The 21,915-nt window shown below is 45.3% G+C and overlaps 1 protein-coding gene and 1 pseudogene across 1 annotated transcript in view; both read right to left on the bottom strand.

The window, feature by feature from the left end:
* The window catches only part of LOC133503699 (zinc finger protein GLIS1), a 133,350-nt gene that overhangs the window by 60,295 nt on the left and 51,140 nt on the right, over positions 1-21,915 (bottom strand). The window contains exons 4-5 of the mRNA XM_061825563.1: positions 19,558-19,741; positions 15,192-16,713 (exon numbers count right to left, since the gene is read on the bottom strand). Of these exons, the coding sequence (XP_061681547.1) occupies positions 15,192-16,713; positions 19,558-19,741 (1,706 nt within the window). The remainder of the gene's footprint in view (positions 1-15,191; positions 16,714-19,557; positions 19,742-21,915) is intronic.
* On the bottom strand, positions 19,343-19,462 carry LOC133504174 (5S ribosomal RNA; annotated as a pseudogene).

Genomic DNA, 21,915 nt, shown 5'->3' with positions numbered 1-21,915 from the left:
TTATAAGGAGCACCTTCAATGCATGGCCTATATTCAAACTTTTTTTTCGTATATAAGGCGCATAGAATAGACGCTTCAGTAGAGGCTGGGGTTACGTTATGCATGCATTAGATGGAGATGCATAATATTGCTTAATATTGATCCATACGACCCCGAAAGGGACAAGCCGAAAGAAACACACACACACACACACACACACACACATATTGATCCATATATAAGGCGCACCCGATTATAAGCCGCACCCTCGGCTTTTGAGAAAATTAAAGGCCTTCAGGTGCGCCTTATAGTGCAGAAAATACGGTTATTATTATTATTTTTTGCATCCATTATTGAACTTTTATAAAGCTAAGCCTTCAACCACAGACGTCAAATTAAAAACATATTTTTTTCACTGCAATATTGATTAAAAAAGCTACTAATTTTTGCTAAAAACTGTGGGTTTCATTTTGGGAAAAATTAAATGAAAAAAACAAACTTGTTTATGTAAGTATTACAGGAGATTATTTTAGAATAAAACATGTAAATACAGTAAAAGCATTAAATTTTTTATAGAATTGGGTTTATTATCGCACGAGACAAGTACAGTCCATAATTTTATTACCATATATATTGTATTTTCCACACTATAAGGCTCACCTTCGATGCATGGCCTATATTAAAATGTTTTTCATATATAAGGCATAACAAGGCACATAGAATAGACGCTACAGTAGAGGCTGAGGTTACGTAATGCATCTATTAGATGGAGCTGCGCTAAAGGCTCAATATCGATCCATATATAAGGCGCACCCGATTATAAGGCGCACCGTCGGCTTTTGAGAAAATGAAAGACCTTCAGGTGCGCCCTATAGTGCGGAAAACACGGTTATTATTATTGCCGCTATTTATCATCAGTGTCAGATTCACTGGTGAAAATTGAAAAAAGAAAAACACAACCGCCGCAACAACGTAGACAATGCATGACGACACGAGGCCGAAAGTCCGACAAGGGGGCTGAAAACGAGTCCTAATGAAGGTCCTTCAGTTGCCCCCTCAAAAACACACAAACGTGCGCACACACTCGCGTCTTTATATCTGCAATATATCAGTAAAGTGATCCGGCTCACTAGAGAGGTTAAACTGATTACGCTGTTGGACGGGACGCAATTATGACACAATCCGCGCGCAATGTATAAGGGCTACGCGAGCGGGGACGGCGGGCCGCTCTTCGGGTTTCAGACACCGGGCGCTGATTAAATGTGGAGGAAATAAGCAAAGTCCAAATATTGCATTCCGGGCAAATGCAATTAAGACGAACGGCGGCGTGGAAAATCCGGCAACGCTTTGATACCTGCCGAGGTAGCCGCAGTTGTTCGACCTTTTGGATCTGCAATTGGACAACCGCACAATATTTGACGTTAGATTAAGAATGTGATTTATGCGTGCGGGGCGCTAGCCGCAATATGTTTCATGACGTGCCAGTTTAGGAAGCACGGGCGCGATATTTTGTATACATTCCACGGCTCCAACACGTAGTAGGATTCAAAAACGGGATTTTTGAACAACTATGACCGCCACACGGATGGCTACGCCGAACTCGGAGAAACCGAAACGCTGCGCCATCAAACGTTCGATTGCGCAATGGAGCAGCTGGCGTTTATGTTTACGTTTGAATTTTTTTTTTTTTTTTTTTACACCACTGCGAAAAAAAAAAGTGCACATATTTGTAAAGAATTTGTTTATAAATAATACTCTGCCTATAGCAGGTTCATTTTTTTTTTGTTTAAACTCGGCTACATTTAAGTCAGCTTTACAGATGCCATTTCACTAGCTACCTTCAGTTTGTTTCTTTAATAAAATTGTATTTATTTATATTATTTTTGGGTTATTCAAGTGGAAGATTAAAAAAAAAATCATTTGGGGGCCATTCAGGGAATATATCGGAGTTCCACTGTATTTGAATTCATATTTTTGGAACATTTTTAATACTCATTTATTCTTATTTTAATTATATCAAATGACTTTTTTGAAAAATGATGATGAAATAATTTTATATTTCAAATAACTCTAAAATGGTGTTTTATTTTCGACTAATTGCAATACTTTTGGGTTTCGATTCTTATACTCTGACTGTACTTATAAGTCAAGGTACCTCTGCATATGTGGTGTGTGTGTGTACGTTCTTGTTCAAATATGAGTTTTTTGTGATAAAAAAAATAAACTAAAAACTAACTAAACAAAATAAAATGTGATTTTTTTTACATTAATATGAACTCCAACTTGTACAATTCAGTTGAAAAAAAAATCTTTTCAAAGGGGAAAATGTATATGAATGGCTGATGGAGTTGCACAAGTACGCACACCCTCGTATACCTGGAATGCGGGCTGTTTACATTCAAACTCATGTTCTCGGATTATTTCAAGTACCTCTGATGAACCAAAAATGTACATTTCGGATGTTCTAGTAGGCTGTTTTGACGTTTTTCCTCAATTGGCTTGTACCTCTTATAGGTCGGTGGAATTTGAAATGATTTATCTTGCTTTTGCGTTACTCGTGTGCACCTTGTAGCTGCGCGGATGCAGCAAGTGTTTTTTTTTTTGGGGGGGGGGGTTTGAGAAGAGGGAGGAGGGGGTGTTCTTGGAAGGATGGAGAGTGTTGGATGACATGACTGCAAAAAGATTGACTGGGGAACTTTTTTGCCCTGACGCGAAGTTGGCCGCGGTCCTCTCGACGAGGGGGAGAAAAAAAAAAAGGCGAGCTCCATTCGTCCAGCGCTCACGTTTTTGTTTGCCAAAACATCGGTTGCGACCCCCAACCAGCGGTTTCGTCACGCTGACACGGACAGCGTTGCGTTAATTTCCGGCGTGACAACCAGGCCCAGGCAGGAAACAGGAAGAACAACAAAAGCGGATGGACGCATTGATTCTGAAAATTCAAACTCTCCCAGCTACCTGCTGAACTCATTTGCCAGGCCCGATGTCTGCCTACGATCATCCTGGCATTGTTTAAAAGTGTGGGGGGGGGGGGGGGGCACATGACCTTCACGCGCACAAGTATTTGAAGTCCAACTCCGCCGTGCGCCAACGGGGAAGAGATAAACGTGCATCTTACGCTTCGACTTTCGATCGTTTTCAACGGATTCACAGCCGCAATTGGGCGGATGGCGAAGACAAAATTATCATTAAACGCAGCAACGCAACACCTGCTTTTTATGTTTTACTGGCGCCAAACGTCTGAAAGTCACCGATACTTAACTCTGCAAAACACACACACACACACACACATTATGTTATATTGGATCACCTGAGGGACCAAACTTACGTAACACACACACACACACACACAAACCTTTTTTATTGTTGTTTGGGGAATGAGCTGACAGTTCTTTAACAAACCCGAAAAACGGTTTGCATTTTCCGCTATTTTCAGTATTTCAGTATTGTTTGGATACTCTACGCGCCACGGTGGATCAGCTGGTAAAGCGTTGGCCTCGGCGTTCTGAGGAGCCAGGTTCAATCCCGGACCCGCCTGTGTGGAGTTTGCGTGTTCTCCCCGTGCCTGCATCCCAAAAAACATGCAACATTAATTGGACTCTCTAAATTGCCCATAGGTGTGATTGTGAGTGCGGCTGTTTGTAACGATGTGCCCTGCGATTGACTGGTGACCAGTTCAGGGTGTACCCCGCCCGCCTCCTGCCTGTTGAAAGCTGGGTAAGGCTCCAGCAGTCCTCGTGACCCTTGTGAGGATAAGCGGCTAAGAACATGGATGGATGGATGGATATTCTACTAAACAGTACAGTTCACGCATTTTACAGTAAGTGTATGACTGAAATTGTGCGTAACAGAACTCAATATAACATTAGCGGCATTATACCGATTTTACCATCGTTTAACCCTTTCCGGGCAAATTTGCAACAGGTTTAATATAGTCGAAAATTTGAAGTCCAGCGTATCATTTCCAAATTTTATTTGGTCCAGAGAGGTTAAATATCTGTAGGTGTTATGAGGGTTTTTTTTTTTTTTTATCCAAACCTATAAATTTGTGGGTTTGCTACTAATTACTGCATTTTAGTATATATATATATATATATATATATATATATTTACATCCATCCATCCACTTTTTGCCCACCATCACTGAAGATTTTATACGTTAGAATCCAGCACAAAAGTGAAATAGTTGAAGTACATCTATCCATCCATCCATTTTCTTAGCCGCTTATCCTCACAAGGGTAGCAGGGAGCGCCGGAGAATATCCCAGCGGTTAATGGGCAGAAGGCAGGGTACACCCTGAACTGGTCGCTGGCCAATCGCAGGGCACATCAGGACTATCAGCCGCACTCACAATCACACCTAGGGGCAATTTAGAGTGTCCAATAAATTTTGCAGGCATGGGGAGAACATGCAAACTCCACACAGGCGGGTCCGGGATTGAACCCGGGACCTCTGAACTGTGAGGCCAAAGTTTTCCAGCTGTGCCACCGTGCCGCCTGAAGTACATCTCATGAAGTTTAATCTTCAGTCTTCAAGCAGTCCTAAACATTGGGGGTGGCGGGAACCCTGAAACATGTCTAAATGTATCCATCCATCCATTTTCTTAGCCGCTTATCCTCACAAGGGTCGCGGAGAGTGCTGGAGCCGATTCCAGCTGTCGACGGGCAGGAGGCGGGGTACACCACGAACTGGTCACCGGCCAATCGCAGGGCACATCGAGACAAACAACCGCACTCACAATCACACCTACGAGCAATTTAGAGTTTCCAATTAATGTCGCATGTTTTTGGGACGTGGGCAGAAACCGGAGTGCCCGGAGAAAAGCCACGCAGGCACGGGGGAGACCGTGCAACCTCCACACACAGGCAGGTCTGGGATTGAACCCGGGGACCAACGCTTTACCAGCTGAGCCACTGTGCCGCCGGTCGAAATAAATGTATTACATAAATGATTCAACAATACTCACAGGCATACTTTTTCCATACATTTTCACTTTTACTCCAGATGAATTGTGTCTCATTTTTGTTGCCGTTAATGCCTGGCGTGTTGGTGCCCAACTCGGAATTGGGTCTGTGTACTGTAAAAATAAAAACCCTTTAAAAAAAATTAAAAAAAAAAAGGGGGGGGGGGGGATTGCTTGAATATTTGCGATATAGCGGGGGCGCCAAAAATAAACCGCAAAATTGCAAGTGGGCTTGGGGGGGGGGGGGCGCCTGGATTATGTAACACATCACTAACTATCTCACTCCATCTGCAGAAAATGAAGTTCGCAGCATTCCTTGAAATTATTTGGGGTTGCGTGATTTGCTGATGAACGTCACTTATTTAAAAGGCACGCCACTCATGTGTAAAACATAATTACGATTATGAGAGGAGAGCAGCGATTTTCACCGGATTGATTACATTGGGAGAAAGCGTTATTTGGACAAAGGAACATTTTGGACGTTTTTGCCTCCCGAGCCAAAATGGAAAACAATGCCCAGCCGGGCCTTCAAAACCCGACCGCCCGTGTAAAATATTGTAATAATATCGCATCCCACGGTCCGTCACGCCGTACCTTTGTTTTCGAAAAAGATGAAGTAAATGTAATAACAGCTGCTTAACAGCTCTCGTTTCCATGCCCCCAAAACCACCGGGGGGGGGGGGGGATCCATCCCGGCGTAGCAAAATGTTCCCTAATAACACTCAAAGCACATTATTTTGCTTTAACAAATCAGCTACAAGGCAAATAAAGTGCAGGCGCCGCAAATAAAAGCCACGTGAAAATTTGTGCGTCCATTTCGCATCGTGCGGTTTGAGATTTTTGGGTTTGTTTCTTTCTTTGGGCTCCAAGGGTCAGCTTTAGAGAGAAGAACAATATCAAAGTCCGGGACAACGTCAGGGCTGCTCTTGCCGGATCTTTCTCTCTCTCTCTCTTTTTTTTTTTTTTTATATATTTATGTAGACGCGAAGGGGGCTGGGAAACAAAAAATGTAATAACGTAAAAACAACAAGCGAATTAGGCATGAAACACAACAGGATATTGCTGGCAGATTAAGTCGCTTCCTTCTCGCCGCCGTGTCCCCCCGTGCACCGCACAACTGCTCACGGCCGCCTTTAATTGGCGCCCCGGCGTCATTTCTACGAGCTTTTCTTGACTGGGCTGCAGTTCGAGCAGATCCAACCAAAAAATTAAATAAAAAACATATTTTTGGAGGATTTACGAAAAAAGTCGTGGGGAAAAACAGATCCCTGAACTCAAACCTGCTTTGAATTTTTTTCAGCTAAGCTAAAAATATTAGCTTTAATTAGTGGAAAACTAGCAACACAGTGGAGCAGCTGGTAAAGTGTTGGCCTCAGAGGTCCCGGGTTCGATTCCGGCCCCGCCTGTGTGGAGTTTGCATGTTCTCCGTGTGCCCGCTTGAGTTTTCTCCGGGTGGGCACTCCGGTTCCCTCCCACATCCCAAAAAGATGCAACATTCATTGGACACTCTAAATTGCCACAAGGTGTGATTGGGAGTGTGATTGGTTGTCTGTCTCTATGTGCCCTGCGATTGGCTGGCAGTTCAGGGTGTGCCCCGCCTCCTGCACGTCGACATCTGGGATAGGCTCCAGCACTCCCCGTGACCCTTGTGAGGATAAGCGGCCAAGAAAATGGATAGAGGAATAGTATAAAACTCATGTTTACGTTCATTTCTTGGGTGAGTTTACATTTTTTTAAAATATGTACAAAATTATCCTTTACGTCTTGTTGAGTTTATGGTGAAAAAAAATATTTCTTAACTGTTTTGTAATGTATTTTGGTAGGATATATATAAAAAAATGCTTACGTTACTAGAGAACAGATATTTTTTATGGTACAAAAACATTTTTTATAATATATTTTTTCAGTTTGGGCCACTAGTATGTTAAGGTGTATTAACGATATAAAAATGTCAGTGTTGATGTTTTACAAGCGGCCCAATGTGCCAGGAAACAAAATATAAATGAATATTTACACTAAATCAAAAAACAAAAAAAAGAAAAAAAAAGTCTGTACTGGGCCCAAAAAAACTGCAAAATCCCACAAGAACTGAAGCTTACAAATGACAGAAAAATATAGTTTAGCATGTCTGTCATATCCGTCACGCGTGCGTGATTGCAACATCGCGGCGGGGGAAAAAAAAAAAAATGGATTTTCCTCATTTGTCACGGGAAAAAAAACGACGTTACGAGTCACAAATTTTATGCATGGAACTAAAAAGGCATCTCTCGAAATATTAACCGTCTACCAACGCTCAAGCGGGTCCGTCGGCTCGGACGTGAATCGTGACCGGCGATGATGACGACTTTTTCCTGCCAAGCAACAGAAAGAGGGAGACGGATATTGTTTTATATGTATTGTATATTATATATATATATCTTTAAAGGGAAGCAGTGTGTGTGGATGTTGAGGGGGGGGGGGGTGTCGGAGGGGGGGGGGGGGGTCGTAGTGTTATGTTGGACGCGCGCTTCACGAGGGTCCAACGGAATCCGCTTCTGCAAAGATAATAAAGGAGATCGGTCCTTGCCCCCCCCCCCCCCCCCCCGCATCTATTTCCTCCGTAACAATTGCTCGCATTCTCCAACGTCTTTGACCATTTTATGACCGTGGCGAACACAAAATGGGACGCGGCGGCACGAAAATGTGTTTTCGCCGGGACGCAAGTCAAAAGTTGAGTGTTGCGAGAGAAAAAAAGGAGGAAAAGAAAACAAAATCCGCTTGGGTTCATGTGCGGAATTAAGCGCATGGAATCAGACATCATTACACAAAGTGATTTCAAACCGTGTCTCTATTTTTTTTTTTGATCTTGGTTCGCAGACAAGAAATCATTACTTCCTACCTCTTTTTTTTTCCTTTCGGCTTGTCCCGATTAGGGGTCGCCACAGCGTGTCATCTTTTTCCATCTTAGCCTATCTCGTGGATCTTCCTCCAGTCTTCACGTCCTCCCTCACAACATCCATCAACCTTTTCTTTGGTCTTCCTCTCGGTCTCTCTTCCCTGGCAGCTCCATCCTTACCATCCTCCTACCAATTTCCTCACTCTCTCGCCTCCGGACATGTCCAAACCATCGAAGTCTGCTCTCTCGAACCTTTGTCTCCAAAGGATCCAACTTTGGCTGTCCCTCTAACGAGCTCATTTCTAATCCTATCCAACCTGCGAGAACCTCAACAAGTTCATTTCTGCTCCCTGTTGTCTCTTCAGTGCCACCGTCTCTAATCCGTCCGTCATGGCCGGCGTCTCCACTGTTTTATAAACTTTGCCCTCCATCCTAGCGGAGACTCTTCTGTCACATAGAACACCAGACACCTTCCACCACCTTCATTACTTCTTACTAGTAAGTTTCTTTTGGCTTGTCCGTGTCATCTAAGCCTATCTCGTGCATCTTTCTCTGGAACCCCAACTGTCCTCATGTATTCCCTCACAACATCCATCAACCTTCTCTTTAGTCTTCCTCTCACTCTCTTCCCTGGTAGCTCCATCGTTACCATCCTTCTACCAATTTCCTCACTCTCTCGCCTCCGGACATGTTGAAACCATCGAAGTCTACTCTCTCGAACCTTGTCTCCAAAGGATCCAACTTTGACTGCCCCTCTAATGAGCTCATTTCTAATCCTATCCAACCGGCGAGAACCTCAACAAGTTCATTTCTGCTTCCTCCAGTTCTGCTCCCTGTTGTTCCTTCAGTGCCGCCGTCTTTAATACGTACGTCATGGCCGGCCTCAACACTGTTTTATAAACTTTGCCCTCCATCCTGGCGGAGACTCTTCTGTCACATAAAACACCAGACACCTTCTGCTTGGACCCGTTTCTTCACTTCCTTACCACTCTCTCCATTGCGCTGTATTGTTGACCCCAAGTATTTGAAGTCATCCACCCTCGCCATCGCTTCTCCCTTGGAACTTCACTCTTCCCCCACCGCCACTCTCATTCATCCACATGTACTCTGTTTTACTTCGGCTAGAACTTCTACTTCAGTACATAGTGTAAACGACTAATTGAATACTTAAAAAAAAAATCCCAACGCCTAATATGGTTGTACTGCGGTGTACTAGCATGAATGGTGAAAAATATGTTTGATGCTCGGCTGTTTATTTCCTGTTTCTATTAATCTCTTTGTTCATCCCTTAGTGTTGTGTATGGAATTTCCCAACCTTGCCTCCCCCAGCGCTGACTTATAAATACTACTCTTGAAAAAAAAAAATTATTACTTCGTACTACCGACCCAAAAATTATATTTCCACTTCAAATGGTTGAATTTGTGTGTGTGTGTACACAAGAAATATGTAAAATGTAAAATAATCAGTTGCCACAAAGTAGCTTCAATGTACACAACAAATAGTAAATAAGTGTAATCTGCACACCAAATTGGTATAAAGTGTGTGCAAAGTATTAATTCGGGGCCTCGAAATATGAGTAAGCGGCCACAATGGTGGCTATAATGCGCACGTGAATCACTAATGTGTTGCCACGAAGTACCAAAACTGCGTTTCCGTGTTGGTTGGTCGATTACGCAAATGGAGCGCGCCTAGTCCAGAAACGATAATGGCTGGCGCAGAAGAAGACGGGGCTAAATTTAGCAAAAGAACGAGAAGATTATATGATTGGGGATGATCTACAAACAATATTATGAAAAAGACGGAAGTTGAACGGAGTCAATATTAGCATTTGAAGTACAATATCGTGGATTGCAGTTTTTAAGAGAAGGTGCGCTCCATTTGCCTACCCTGACATCCAAATCGCTCATTGGAATGATATTAACCCTCTTTGGACCGCATACATTTTTGCAGAGAGTAAAATCTGATAATTTCAGAAAATGATACTCTCGACTTAAAATTTTTCGATTATATGAAAACCTAATGCAAATTTGCACGTTACACCTGCACAGTTGGGAGGGAGTTGCAAGACTTAGCGAAGACATTTTTACACGACCAAGAAGAACTGAAACTGTAAAGAAGTTCTGATGAGCATTGGGCCTCGTAATCGATCGTAATCCCGACGAGTCTAACGAAGCAAAACAAGAGGTCACCTGTGAGAAGTTGACAAACATCCGCAACAATCTCACTTGATATCAAAATTCAGCGTATTTACGCCTGTATGTATTATTTTCCCGTCTTTCTCCGATTAAGTAAAATCCAATTCCTTAAATTGGCCTCTTAAATCTGAGTCACGTGACTGGAGTCCCGCCCCCCCCCCAAAAAAAAAAAAAACGAGCATGAAGAAGAAGAACATCCACAAAATTTGCACTTGATATCAAAATTCAGCGTATTTACGCCTGTATGTAATTTTTTCCGCGTCTTTCTCCGATTAAGTAGACTCCGATTCCTTCAATTGGCCACTTAAATCATGTGACTGGAGTCCCGCCCCCCCCCAAAAAAAAACGAGCATGAAGAAGAAGAACATCCACAAAATTTGCACTTGATATCAAAATTCAGCGTATTTACGCCTGTATGTAATTTTTTCCGCGTCTTTCTCCGATTAAGTAGACTCCGATTCCTTCAATTGGCCACTTAAATCATGTGACTGGAGTCCCGCCCCCCCCCCAAATAAAAACGAGCATGAAGAAGAAGAACATCCACAAAATTTGCACTTGATATCAAAATTCAGCGTATTTACGCCTGTATGTAATTTTTTCCGCGTCTTTCTCCGATTAAGTAAAGTCCGATTCCTTCAATTGGCCACTTAAATCATGTGACTGGAGTCCCGCCCCCCCCCCAAATAAAAACGAGCATGAAGAAGAAGAACATCCACAAAATTTGCACTTGATATCAAAATTCAGCGTATTTACGCCTGTATGTAATTTTTTCCGCGTCTTTCTCCAATTAAGTAAAGTCCGATTCCTTCAATTGGCCACTTAAATCATGTGACTGGAGTCCCGCCCCCCCACCCCCAAAAAAAAACGAGCATGAAGAAGAAGAACATCCACAAAATTTGCACTTGATATCAAAATTCAGCGTATTTACGCCTGTATGTAATTTTTTCCGCGTCTTTCTCCGATTAAGTAGACTCCGATTCCTTCAATTGGCCACTTAAATCATGTGACTGGAGTCCCGCCCCCCCCCCCAAAAAAAAAAAAAACGAGCATGAAGAAGAAGAACATCACAAAATTTGCACTTGATATCAAAATTCAGCGTATTTACGCCTGTATGTAATTTTTTCCGCGTCTTTCTCCGATTAAGTAAAGTCCGATTCCTTCAATTGGCCACTTAAATCATGTGACTGGAGTCCCGCCCCCCCCCCAAATAAAAACGAGCATGAAGAAGAAGAACATCCACAAAATTTGCACTTGATATCAAAATTCAGCGTATTTACGCCTGTATGTAATTTTTTCCGCGTCTTTCTCCGATTAAGTAGACTCCGATTCCTTCAATTGGCCACTTAAATCATGTGACTGGAGTCCGGCCCCCCCCCCCCCAAAAAAAAACGAGCATGAGAAGAAAAGAACATCCACAAAATTTGCACTTGATATCAAAATTCAGCGTATTTACGCCTGTATGTAATTTTTTCCGCGTCTTTCTCCGATTAAGTAGACTCCGATTCCTTCAATTGGCCACCTTAAATCATGTGACTGGAGTCCCGCCCCCCCCCCCAAAAAAAAACGAGCATGAAGAAGAAGAACATCCACAAAATTTGCACTTGATATCAAAATTCAGCGTATTTACGCCTGTATGTAATTTTTTCCGCGTCTTTCTCCGATTAAGTAGACTCCGATTCCTTCAATTGGCCACTTAAATCATGTGACTGGAGTCCCGCCCCCCCCCCAAAAAAAAACAAGCATGAAGAAGAAGAATATCCACAAAATTTGCACTTGATATCAAAATTCAGCGTATTTACGCCTGTATGTAATTTTTTCCGCGTCTTTCTCTGATTAAGTAAAGTCCGATTCCTTCAATTGGCCACTTAAATCATGTGACTGGAGTCCCGCCCCCCCCCCCAAAAAAAAACGAGCATGAAGAAGAAGAATATCCACAAAATTTGCACTTGATATCAAAATTCAGCGTATTTACGCCTGTATGTAATTTTTTCCGCGTCTTTCTCCGATTAAGTAGACTCCGATTCCTTCAATTGGCCACTTAAATCATGTGACTGGAGCACCCCCCCCCCCCCCCAAAAAAAAAAAAAAACGAGCATGAAGAAGAAGTAGAAGAAGAAGACGAGGGAAGGCTTACGACGAAACGGGCGCCGCAGTAATTTTGCAGACTGGTCAATCAGAATCGTCGGAATTTGGACGTCTTCCCGAACGTGGAGGCGACCGCTTCTGATGAGGATGATGAGGACCGTGAACCGAGCTAGGCTAGCGCCACGGTTTCCCCGCTCCTCTCGACCGACTTCGCATTTCTCGCCGGTGTTTGGCTTGGACGCGAGGCCAAACCGGCTTAATACTTGCGGGACGGCTGAACGCGTAAAGGCCCCCCCCCGTTTAAAAGGATCAAGCGCAGGCATTGTTTGGTTACGTTCGCCATATGTGTCGGCTTCTCCCAAAACGGGCGCGCTTGAGAAAATAAACACGGCTTCGCCCTACACAAATTGTGGACTAATTGTGTATTTGGACGAAATCATGCCGCGAGTTGGAGGGCTTTTTTCCATTTGCTAAAGGGCGCAGGGGAGTGACGGCTTGACATCGATCAGCGTGTTGACTCGTGGAATCCGAGCTTTGCCTGTAACGCACACGACCGCAAAGTAGTGCTACTCGCTCGACCAGCAGCGGCAACTAAAGTTCGTCTCTGAATCGGAACTTTATGACCTGCGCGATTGTAACGTTTTCGCGGAGATAAAGCGCATCAACTGTCAATTAAATACCACTTCGAGCGTCGGGAAACATGGATATTACTTCGTTGGCCATATTTCTTTCTTTCTACACGTTTGCGACAGGAAATTATATCATTTTAAAGCCTCTGCTGGGTGGAATATACCCCACTGGGCTGTCCAATCCCTGACAACGAGGCGCTCTAAAGCAGCCGCACCAGCCATAAGACCCGGTCCACACGTTGGCATTCAAGACAGACTTCAAAAATAAAAAATTAAAAATCTCCCTTTCCCACAATTCCACCTTTCCTTACGTACACTCACAGCTGACAACGAGGCGCTCTAAAGCAGCCGCACCAGCCCGAAGAGCCAGTCCACACGCTGGCAGTCAAGACAAACTTCAAAAATTAAAAATTAAAAATCTCCCTTTCCCACAATTCCACCTTTCTCTACGTACACTCACAGCTGACAACGAGGCGCTCTAAAGCAGCCGCACCAGCCCGAAGACCCAGTCCACACGCTGGCAGTCAAGACAAACTTCAAAAATTAAAAATTTTTTTTAAAATAAAATCTCCCTTTCCCACTATTCCACCTTTCTCTACGTACACTCACAGCTGACAACGAGGCGCTCTAAAGCAGCTGCACCAGCCCGAAGAGCCAGTCCACACGCTGGCAGTCAAGACAAACTTCAAAAATAAAAAATTAAAAATTAAAAATCTCCTTTTCCCACAATTCCACCTTTCTCTACGTACACTCACAGCTGACAACGAGGCGCTCTAAAGCAGCCGCACCAGCCCGAAGAGCCAGTCCACACGCTGGCAGTCAAGACAAACTTCAAAAATAAAAAATTAAAAATCTCCCTTTCCCACTATTCCACCTTTCTCTACGTACACTCACAGCTGACAACGAGGCGCTCTAAAGCAGCCCCACCAGTCATAAGACCCGGTCCACACGTTGGCATTCAAGACAGACTTCAAAAATAAAAAAATAAAAATCTCCCTTTCCCACTATTCCACCTTTCTCTACGTACACTCACAGCTGACAACGAGGCGCTCTAAAGCAGCTGCACCAGCCCGAAGAGCCAGTCCACACGCTGGCAGTCAAGACAAACTTCAAAAATTAAAAATTTTTTTTAAAATAAAATCTCCCTTTCCCACTATTCCACCTTTCTCTACGTACACTCACAGCAGACAACGAGGCGCTCTAAAGCAGCCGCACCAGCCCGAAGAGCCAGTCCACACGCTGGCAGTTAAGACAAACTTCAAAAATAAAAAATAAAAAATTAAAAATCTCCCTTTCCCACAATTCCACCTTTCTCTACGTACACTCACAGCTGACAATGAGGCGCTCTAAAGCAGCCGCACCAACCCGAAGAGCCAGTCCACACGCTGGCAGTCAAGACAAACTTCAAAAATTAAAATTTTTTTTTAAAATAAAATCTCCCTTTCCCACAATTCCACCTTTCCTTACGTACACTCACAGCTGACAACGAGGCGCTCTAAAGCAGCCGCACCAGCCCGAAGACCCGGTCCACACGCTGGCAGTCAAGACAAACTTCAAAAATAAAAAATTAAAAATCTCCCTTTCCCACAATTCCACCTTTCTCTACGTACACTCACAGCTGACAACGAGGCGCTCTAAAGCAGCCGCACCAGCCCGAAGAGCCAGTCCACACGCTGGCAGTCAAGACAAACTTCAAAAATAAAAAATTAAAAATCTCCCTTTCCCACTAATTCTTTTCTACGTACACTCACAGCTGACAACGAGGCGCTCTAAAGCAGCCCCACCAGTCATAAGACCGGTCCACACGTTGGCATTCAAGACAGACTTCAAAAATAAAAAAATAAAAATCTCCCTTTCCCACTATTCCACCTTCTCTACGTACACTCACAGCTGACAACGAGGCGCTCTAAACAGCCGCACCAGCCCGAAGACCCAGTCCACACGCTGGCAGTCAAGACAAACTTCAAAAATTAAAAATTTTTTTTAAAATAAAATCTCCCTTTCCCACTATTCCACCTTTCTCTACGTACACTCACAGCTGACAACGAGGCGCTCTAAAGTAGCCACACCACTATTTTCATGGCGTAAGCATCGGCAGTTAGCTAAAGCTAACTGAGCGCCATTTCAGGAAGTTGAAAAAAAAAAAAATAAAAGGTAAAACTGAAACTATTTGATATATTTTTGCAATTTCAGTGCATTTAAATAAAACGAAATAAAACATTTTCATGCTCTCTCTATAGTCTGGATTTTCACATATTGCCTGAGGGTCTGGAAGGTACCCCCTTCAGTAAATGGGGTACAGCATCACTGGATTTTGACACCAACTATCTGAACATGTCAAAATGTACGTGATATGTTCTGTCGATATTGCAGTTTTCCACTCGTTGATGGATGTGGAAGGGTTCCCTCGTGCGGGTGAGATTTTCACTGGATTATATTTGCTCGGCTCGGTTTTTCCACACTCACCATACACTTGTTGGGTTTCTCGCCAGAGTGAACCCTCATGTGGATGAGCAGCTTGTAGCGGGCGTTGAAGGGCTTGTAGCGGCGGATGCAGCCGGCCCAGAAGCAGGTGAAGTCCTCGCCTTTGCGCTGGTCGATGTGGACCTTCTCAATGTGCCTCACGAGCTCCTCCTGTTGCTCGTAGGCGGCGCTGCAGTCGATCCAGCGACACGACTGCTTTTCGGCCTGCGTTCCGGCGGTCTCCTCGCTTTGCGGGGCGGCGCGGGACCCGGGGGGGCCCCCGGACGCTGACGACGGTGCCGACTTGAGTCCCGGGGATGAGCCCGGTGGCGAGTGATTATTGAGACCGCCGCCCCCCGCGTACTGATGCAGGTGGTACGGGGGCGGCATGGCGGCGCGGGGACGCTGGTGAAGGTGTCGAAAGTGCCCGTTGCAGCCACTCAAGTGATGCTGGTAGCGGTGTTGCAAAAGTTCGTCATCGCTGGGGCGGAAGTCATCCAAGGGTTCCTGCTTGAGGGGGGCCGCCGACCTTTGGCTCATGTCCAGCAGAGCCCCGCTTTCCGCGCCCAACCTTTGGCTCCTGTCCAGTAAAGTCCCGGTTTCGGCCCCCGATCTTGGGCCCCTGTCCAGTAGAACCCCGATTTCAGGCGGCGTTTGTAACGTGCCCGACATTAGCATGAACAACCCCAACCCATCCGAGCCCCCTCCGCCCCCTGCTGCGTTTCCGAGGGGGGCCGCTCCAGACCCGCGGCCCGGCTGCATGGGGCCCCGCTTCTCGCACGCCCCCTGGCCTTGGTCCGGATCCGCTGAAGACACCGAAGAAGAGGATGAGGAGCAAGAGGAGGACAGGGACAGCAGGCAGGTGGCAGGTGAGTTCGATAGCTGACAGCTCTCCTGCAGCGAGGCCCGCTGGGGGCTTTGGTGCTGAGGCGGTTTGCGGGGGGCTTCCCGAGAGCAGGGGATCGTCGGCGGCGAGGTGGAGGAGGAAGACGAGGACGGGGACGAGAATCTGCCGCCGCTCGCGTGGCCGGGCGAGAGGTTAGCGCGGAAGCCGTTGACGCGAGCCAGCATGGACATCTGCGTGGAAGCGCAGATGATGGCGGTGATGTTGATCTCCTCGGAGACGGATCTGGTCGCCGACGGAGATTCCGCGACGGTTTGGACGGCAGACTGGGAGACCGGCGAAAGGCGACGTCTCTTCAGACTGCCGGCGCACAGCAGACGCGCCGAATGACGGGAGCCCGCCGGGGACAAAGCCGACGGGGAGGAGCCGTCTTCATTATTAAAGGGTTGCGACGCGTCCCCCGTCGCGGCGTCGCTCACCTCGTCTCTCGACGGCCTCGGAACCATCCCGGCCCCGGAGTTGCGAAAGCCGGCCTGGCCGGCGGCCGCCGCGCTGGAAACGGCGTAGCCCATGGCGTCCTCTTCTTTGATCAAATACGGCAGAGCCGACGGAGGCCCGCTGCCGGCGCCGCGGCCCAGGCCGGGCGAGGCCCCGGGTAGGCTCCTCTGAAAAGTGGACGATCTGCGAGGATTGGAACAAAAAAACAAAACAACAAAAACGGACATTACAAAGCGAGCAACATGAGCTCCGTCAGCTCCGCAACTGATGACAGACGCAGATCCTGCCTGAAATTAAACTCACGGAGCAAACGCCACCATTTAGCAGCGGTTCCAAGTCGGGAAGTACAAAAATTTCAGTAAATTTCATCCGAATCAGGACTTTACTGACACCCTTTATTTGAAACCAGATATTTAGAGTGTAGTAGAGTCGGCTTCTGCGGTTTTTCAACCCGTGCAGGTGACGCAACATAAAAATGGGGGGGCGGGGGGGGAGGGGGGACGATTAGAGAGAGCAGTTGAGCTTCAGCTTGATTGATTGAGGTCTTGGCGTCCCACCGGGAATAGAAATAAATACCCCAAATATTTTTCAACAACATTGTTTCAACGTTCCATTTCAGCTCCAAGACTGATTTGTGCCAAATGTGTCCTGCGCCACCCAAAAAAGTTCTCAAATTCTACATCTAATCTGGAAAAAGTGTATTTTCTCCGTTGTTATTATGAACTATATTAACTTTTTTTGGGGGGGGGAACAAGTTGTATGATTACCATCAAAAACAGCAACATGTGATAGTTAACGTGATCGTTTTCCATCTTTTCAGGACCTGCACGGTCTAAATTTTTAAAAGAGGTGAAGAATTTTATATGCAATAGTTTATTTTTTTATTTTTGTGACATTGATCAAAGAGGATCTTGCACATAATTACGTTTGTGATTAATTAAATTTCAGTCTATCAGTCTTAAAAATTATAGGTAAAATTGAAAATAATTACAAGTTTTCACATTTCTAGAAACACTAAGAAAAGTCTAACAAAAAAAATTCCTAGTTATGAGATAAGTCATAATTATCAGATTTGTTTTGTCCCAATTAAAGAGGTAATTGTATCTCATACTATGTTATAATTAGGAGCAATACTATCCCATTATAATGAGATATTAGCTCATAATTATGATTTAGGTCAACCGCTACTAATAACAAAGTTTGAGCTACAAGTAAACGTTGCAGTCCGCACGGATCTTAAAGCGACCTTTCAGGTATGAAGTACTCATAAAATGCAGTAAAATAATGTTGAATTGTCTTCCTTGGATTTATTATCATTTGTCATTTTACTAGCAAAAATTTGTATTTTTACTCCTACCAGAGCTTTTTTTTTTCCTTTGGGGCGGGAGCACTTTTGCCACATCTTCCGTCTCGACAAGACGATGTTTTAATCCGTCCCCGATGAGCCAAAATGTTCTTACCGTGTAGCCGTACGAAACTAAACCAAGTAATGCGAGAATGTGGACGGGCACGGACGACGCCGATTAGGAAGCGCGACGGCGAGCGGGACCGAGAGGCCGCTGGCTCGTGTGTCCGTCCGACGGGCTTTGATGGCACAATAGGGGTTAAAGCCGAGCCAAGATCGGGGGATGAATGGCCAGTCACCCGTTTGGGCCTCAGACGGCTTTGCCGATGACAATGCCGTGTATTATGGTGGGAATATTTGCCCGGCTGAATGGGGGGGGGGGGCGCACCCCGCTCAGGTTTCCCCGATCCCCGACATAATAATTCCTGTCAGTTGGCTCATTATGGATTTTGTCCAGAGCCCCTGAGTGATGTGAGAAGAGCTCTCTTTTTTCCAAGGCTGTCTCACGATGAAGGAATCGTCTTTGTCTCGTGCGCCCCCCCCCCACCCACCCCCCGCCCTCCAGACCACTCACCTCCCCAAACTATGGCGACAGAAAAACAGAGCGAGAGAAACGATATTGCGAGCTGTTCACAGGCTCTATCGATGACTAACACAGTACAGTAAGCAGTCGCTGTGATTTGACGGGCGCAGATCTGCACAGTCGAGGGCGGAAAATCACGCACGGAAAATTTACCATTGCGAGTCCTTATTTCCAAAAATATATCGGACTGATTGACTTAAAATGTCATGTTTTTAAGACAAAAAAACGCTCAGATTTTCACAGCGTATTTTGGGAAAAGTTCAGAGGTCACGGAAATCGGGCCCTGGGTAATATGCAAGGTTTGTTGCCAGTCACGGTGTTCCATGTCTTTCCTTTGCACTTCGCCTTTTTTGCCTTACCAAGTCGAAGTAAAAATCCTTCACGTTACCAGAACTGGAAAAATGTCAAGCTCACATGACCAGTTTTAATTCTCCATGCCAAACTTTATTCAGAAAACCCCCGCCATAATCCAACCTGTAAACCATGTCCTCCACGTGTTTTGGGAGTACCAAGATGGCGGCGAAACTGCCTTCAACCAATCGACACACCGTTAGATGTGTATGCGCTATCCAGTCTTTTTATAGATCAGTGGTCCCAACGAGCTGCTGCTCAGCCTACTTCCACTTCTGAGTTTACCTGACACCGCCCCCCTCCGCTCTTAAAGGGGTATACTCATAATTACAAAGAGAACGCACACACCCCAAACTTTCTATCTGCGGGCATGATTGTCGGAGCCCACCCTTCTTCTTCTCCTTTATCTTTCGGCTCGTCCCGTTAGGGGTCGCCACAGCGTGTCATCTCAGATGGACGCACATTTGTTTGGCACGGTTTTACGCCGGATGCCCTTCCTGACGCAACCCCTCTGCATTTTAGCCGGGGAGAGAAGCTTACAGCGCCCGGAATTCCCAGGCGGTCTCCCATCCAAGTACTCAACCAGGGCCAAACCAGCTTAGCTTCCGAGATCTGACGAGATCGGGCGTTCTCAGGGTAGCATGGCCGTAAGCGCTGTTGGACCCCGTGCATAGTTTTATATCTGCGGGCATGACTGACCACACCCGTACATTTTTCAAACGCGAGTACGTAGGTCGTGAGCGTTTACCTGGCGTCCTGGTGAGGGCTGTCCTGCAGAAGGAGATCGGGCGCGGGGCTGTCGCAATGGAGGCTCTGGGGGTACAGCCCCCCCGGGTGGCCCCCCAACGGCAGCGGCAAACTCTGCCCGCACGGCATCATGGCGCCCCCCAGCTCAGCGTCGCCATTTTTGTCCAAGCAGTAGGCGCCGTTACCTGGAAACGGAGCGGTGGCGATGTCACGCATCACAACGCGCAAAGTCCAGAAATGCTCACGCTCAAGCGTTTTGTATTTGTGTATTTTTCTTTTATTTATTTTTATGTTTTAACAAGGAGGGCCTCAATCTGTCTTTCTTTCTTTTTTTTAATGCTGGAACAGTTTTTCTGGGCAACGAGGAAGTTTGAAATACTCCCTCTGTGGTCGTTTGTATCGTGATTGATATTTATTGGAAATCCAGAGCTGCAGAACGAACTTTGAGGGGAGAAGAACTGAGAAAAAAAAAAAAAAAAAACGAGAAAAAAAAAACAAAGAAAGCAGAAGAAGAGCGCAGCACCCACTCGTCATCGGGTCAATTAAAAACAACTACAGTATCGTATGTAACGCAAAATTCAAAAAGTATCAAAACAGTTGCTCATTTTCAAGAAAAAATGGGAATGCTTAATTAAATATTTAATGAAAACAATCATTAGAAGTAATATTTCAAAAGAACAAAAAATCATCTGTAAAAAAAGGCTGCAAAAGTTTAGCGACTGAAGAAGGTTGTTCCAAAAAAATGAATTTCCAAAATATAATTTTATTTTTCGGATATTATGCCATTAATTTGTGAGTAGACACCTTCAGTCTGGAAAAAAAAAATGCAGAAGAATCGGATCAGACTCGATATCGCCACAAACTCGAAATCCAGTCACTCGGGTCCAAATTAAAAATGTTATTGGGACTATATTTGAGCAAAAAATATGTCCTTTGTTCTCAACTTTAATGCACCTTTTGGCTAAAAAAAAAAAAAAATTAAAAAAAAAAAAAAAAGCGCTAATATGTCAAACTCTTATCTGAGTTTCTAACTGGCTCTGAGATAAGGTAGGGAGTAATTGGTTCATTATATTAAATGTAATATCGTAATTTATTTCAAATTATATAAGGAGGGGGCCCCTAGCTACAACTCGCAGACTACCGGGGATCCCGCCAGGCCCAGTTTGAGAACCACTGCTCTTGATTAAATAATAACCTTTTTTTTTTTTTTTTTTTTTTTTTTTAATCCAGCCATTTTTTTTTTGTTAGCAAAATTATCCCGCATATGATAAAGAGATGTCGTGTCATTATCCAAGCCGCTTATCCTCACAAGGGTTGCGGGAAAGCTGGAGCCTATCCCAGGTAGCTCCGGGCGAAAGGCGGACTACGCCCCGAACTGGTCGCCAGTCACAGTCAGTCGCGGGGCAGATATGGACACCGTCACTGAGCGGGAATCGATCCCACGCTGCCTGCACCACAGGCAGGCGTGTGTACCGCTACACCATCAGTGATTATTGATTAAGAAAAGATGTCGATTATTAAAAGGTGATTAGCGGCGAAACCGGAGACCCGTGAACAGGTGGAAAAACACGAACAGACGTCCGATGTTGACGTGAATGTCGAACGATGCTCGCTACAATGACGGCAACCGCTGATATATTGGGTACCCTTTGGCAAAAACCCGACTGGTGACAGGCAGAGTAATGTCAAAACGAAAATAATCTCAAATATTAGTGTTGGTGCGATTGAAGGAAACTCAAATTACATGTGTCCGGAAAACCAGTTCCGCCAAGCGCACTGTAATAAGTCATTTTGTATAAATACGAGCATTACTTGATCCTCCACGCACTTGTAAGGTAAATCATTATTTCTTTTGCACGATTGAGTATTCACGAAATGATTGATGGTGGGATTTTTCCAAGCCCTTCCAATCATTAATAACAGTTTTTATATGTGAATCCCATCTGCAAATAATCAGATGGTGTGTGGGACACGTGGGACCTTGTTGGTTTGAAACCGTCCCCCCCCCCCCCCCACCCCCACACACACTCTAGCACGTTTAGGTCCTCATTTACAAAGATGTATCACTGCATCAGTCCTGGATCGAGTGGCAATCGGCGCTTCGCGGATGGAGGCGCGATACCGCAAAATTAGCCAGGAGACGCGGCGGCGGAGCCAACACGGACGGATGGATCAAAACGCCGCATGAGGAAATGTTTACAGAAGGTGAGCCAATATCCCCGTGCCACCGCTCGGAACCACGGGCGCCACGTGTCCCCTCCCTCCCCCCGTTTCCAGCTTGCCTAACTCAATTTCGCAACAGCGTTTTCTTCTCAAGATGTCACCGACACCGTTGCCGCGCGTCCGTAGCAATCAAGTC

The sequence above is a fragment of the Syngnathoides biaculeatus genome, chromosome 7 (assembly GCF_019802595.1).
Source record: "Syngnathoides biaculeatus isolate LvHL_M chromosome 7, ASM1980259v1, whole genome shotgun sequence".
Lineage (NCBI taxonomy): Eukaryota > Metazoa > Chordata > Actinopteri > Syngnathiformes > Syngnathidae > Syngnathoides > Syngnathoides biaculeatus.
Note: the sequence above shows the minus strand (reverse complement) of the source record. Positions and strands in the feature narration are given on the sequence as shown.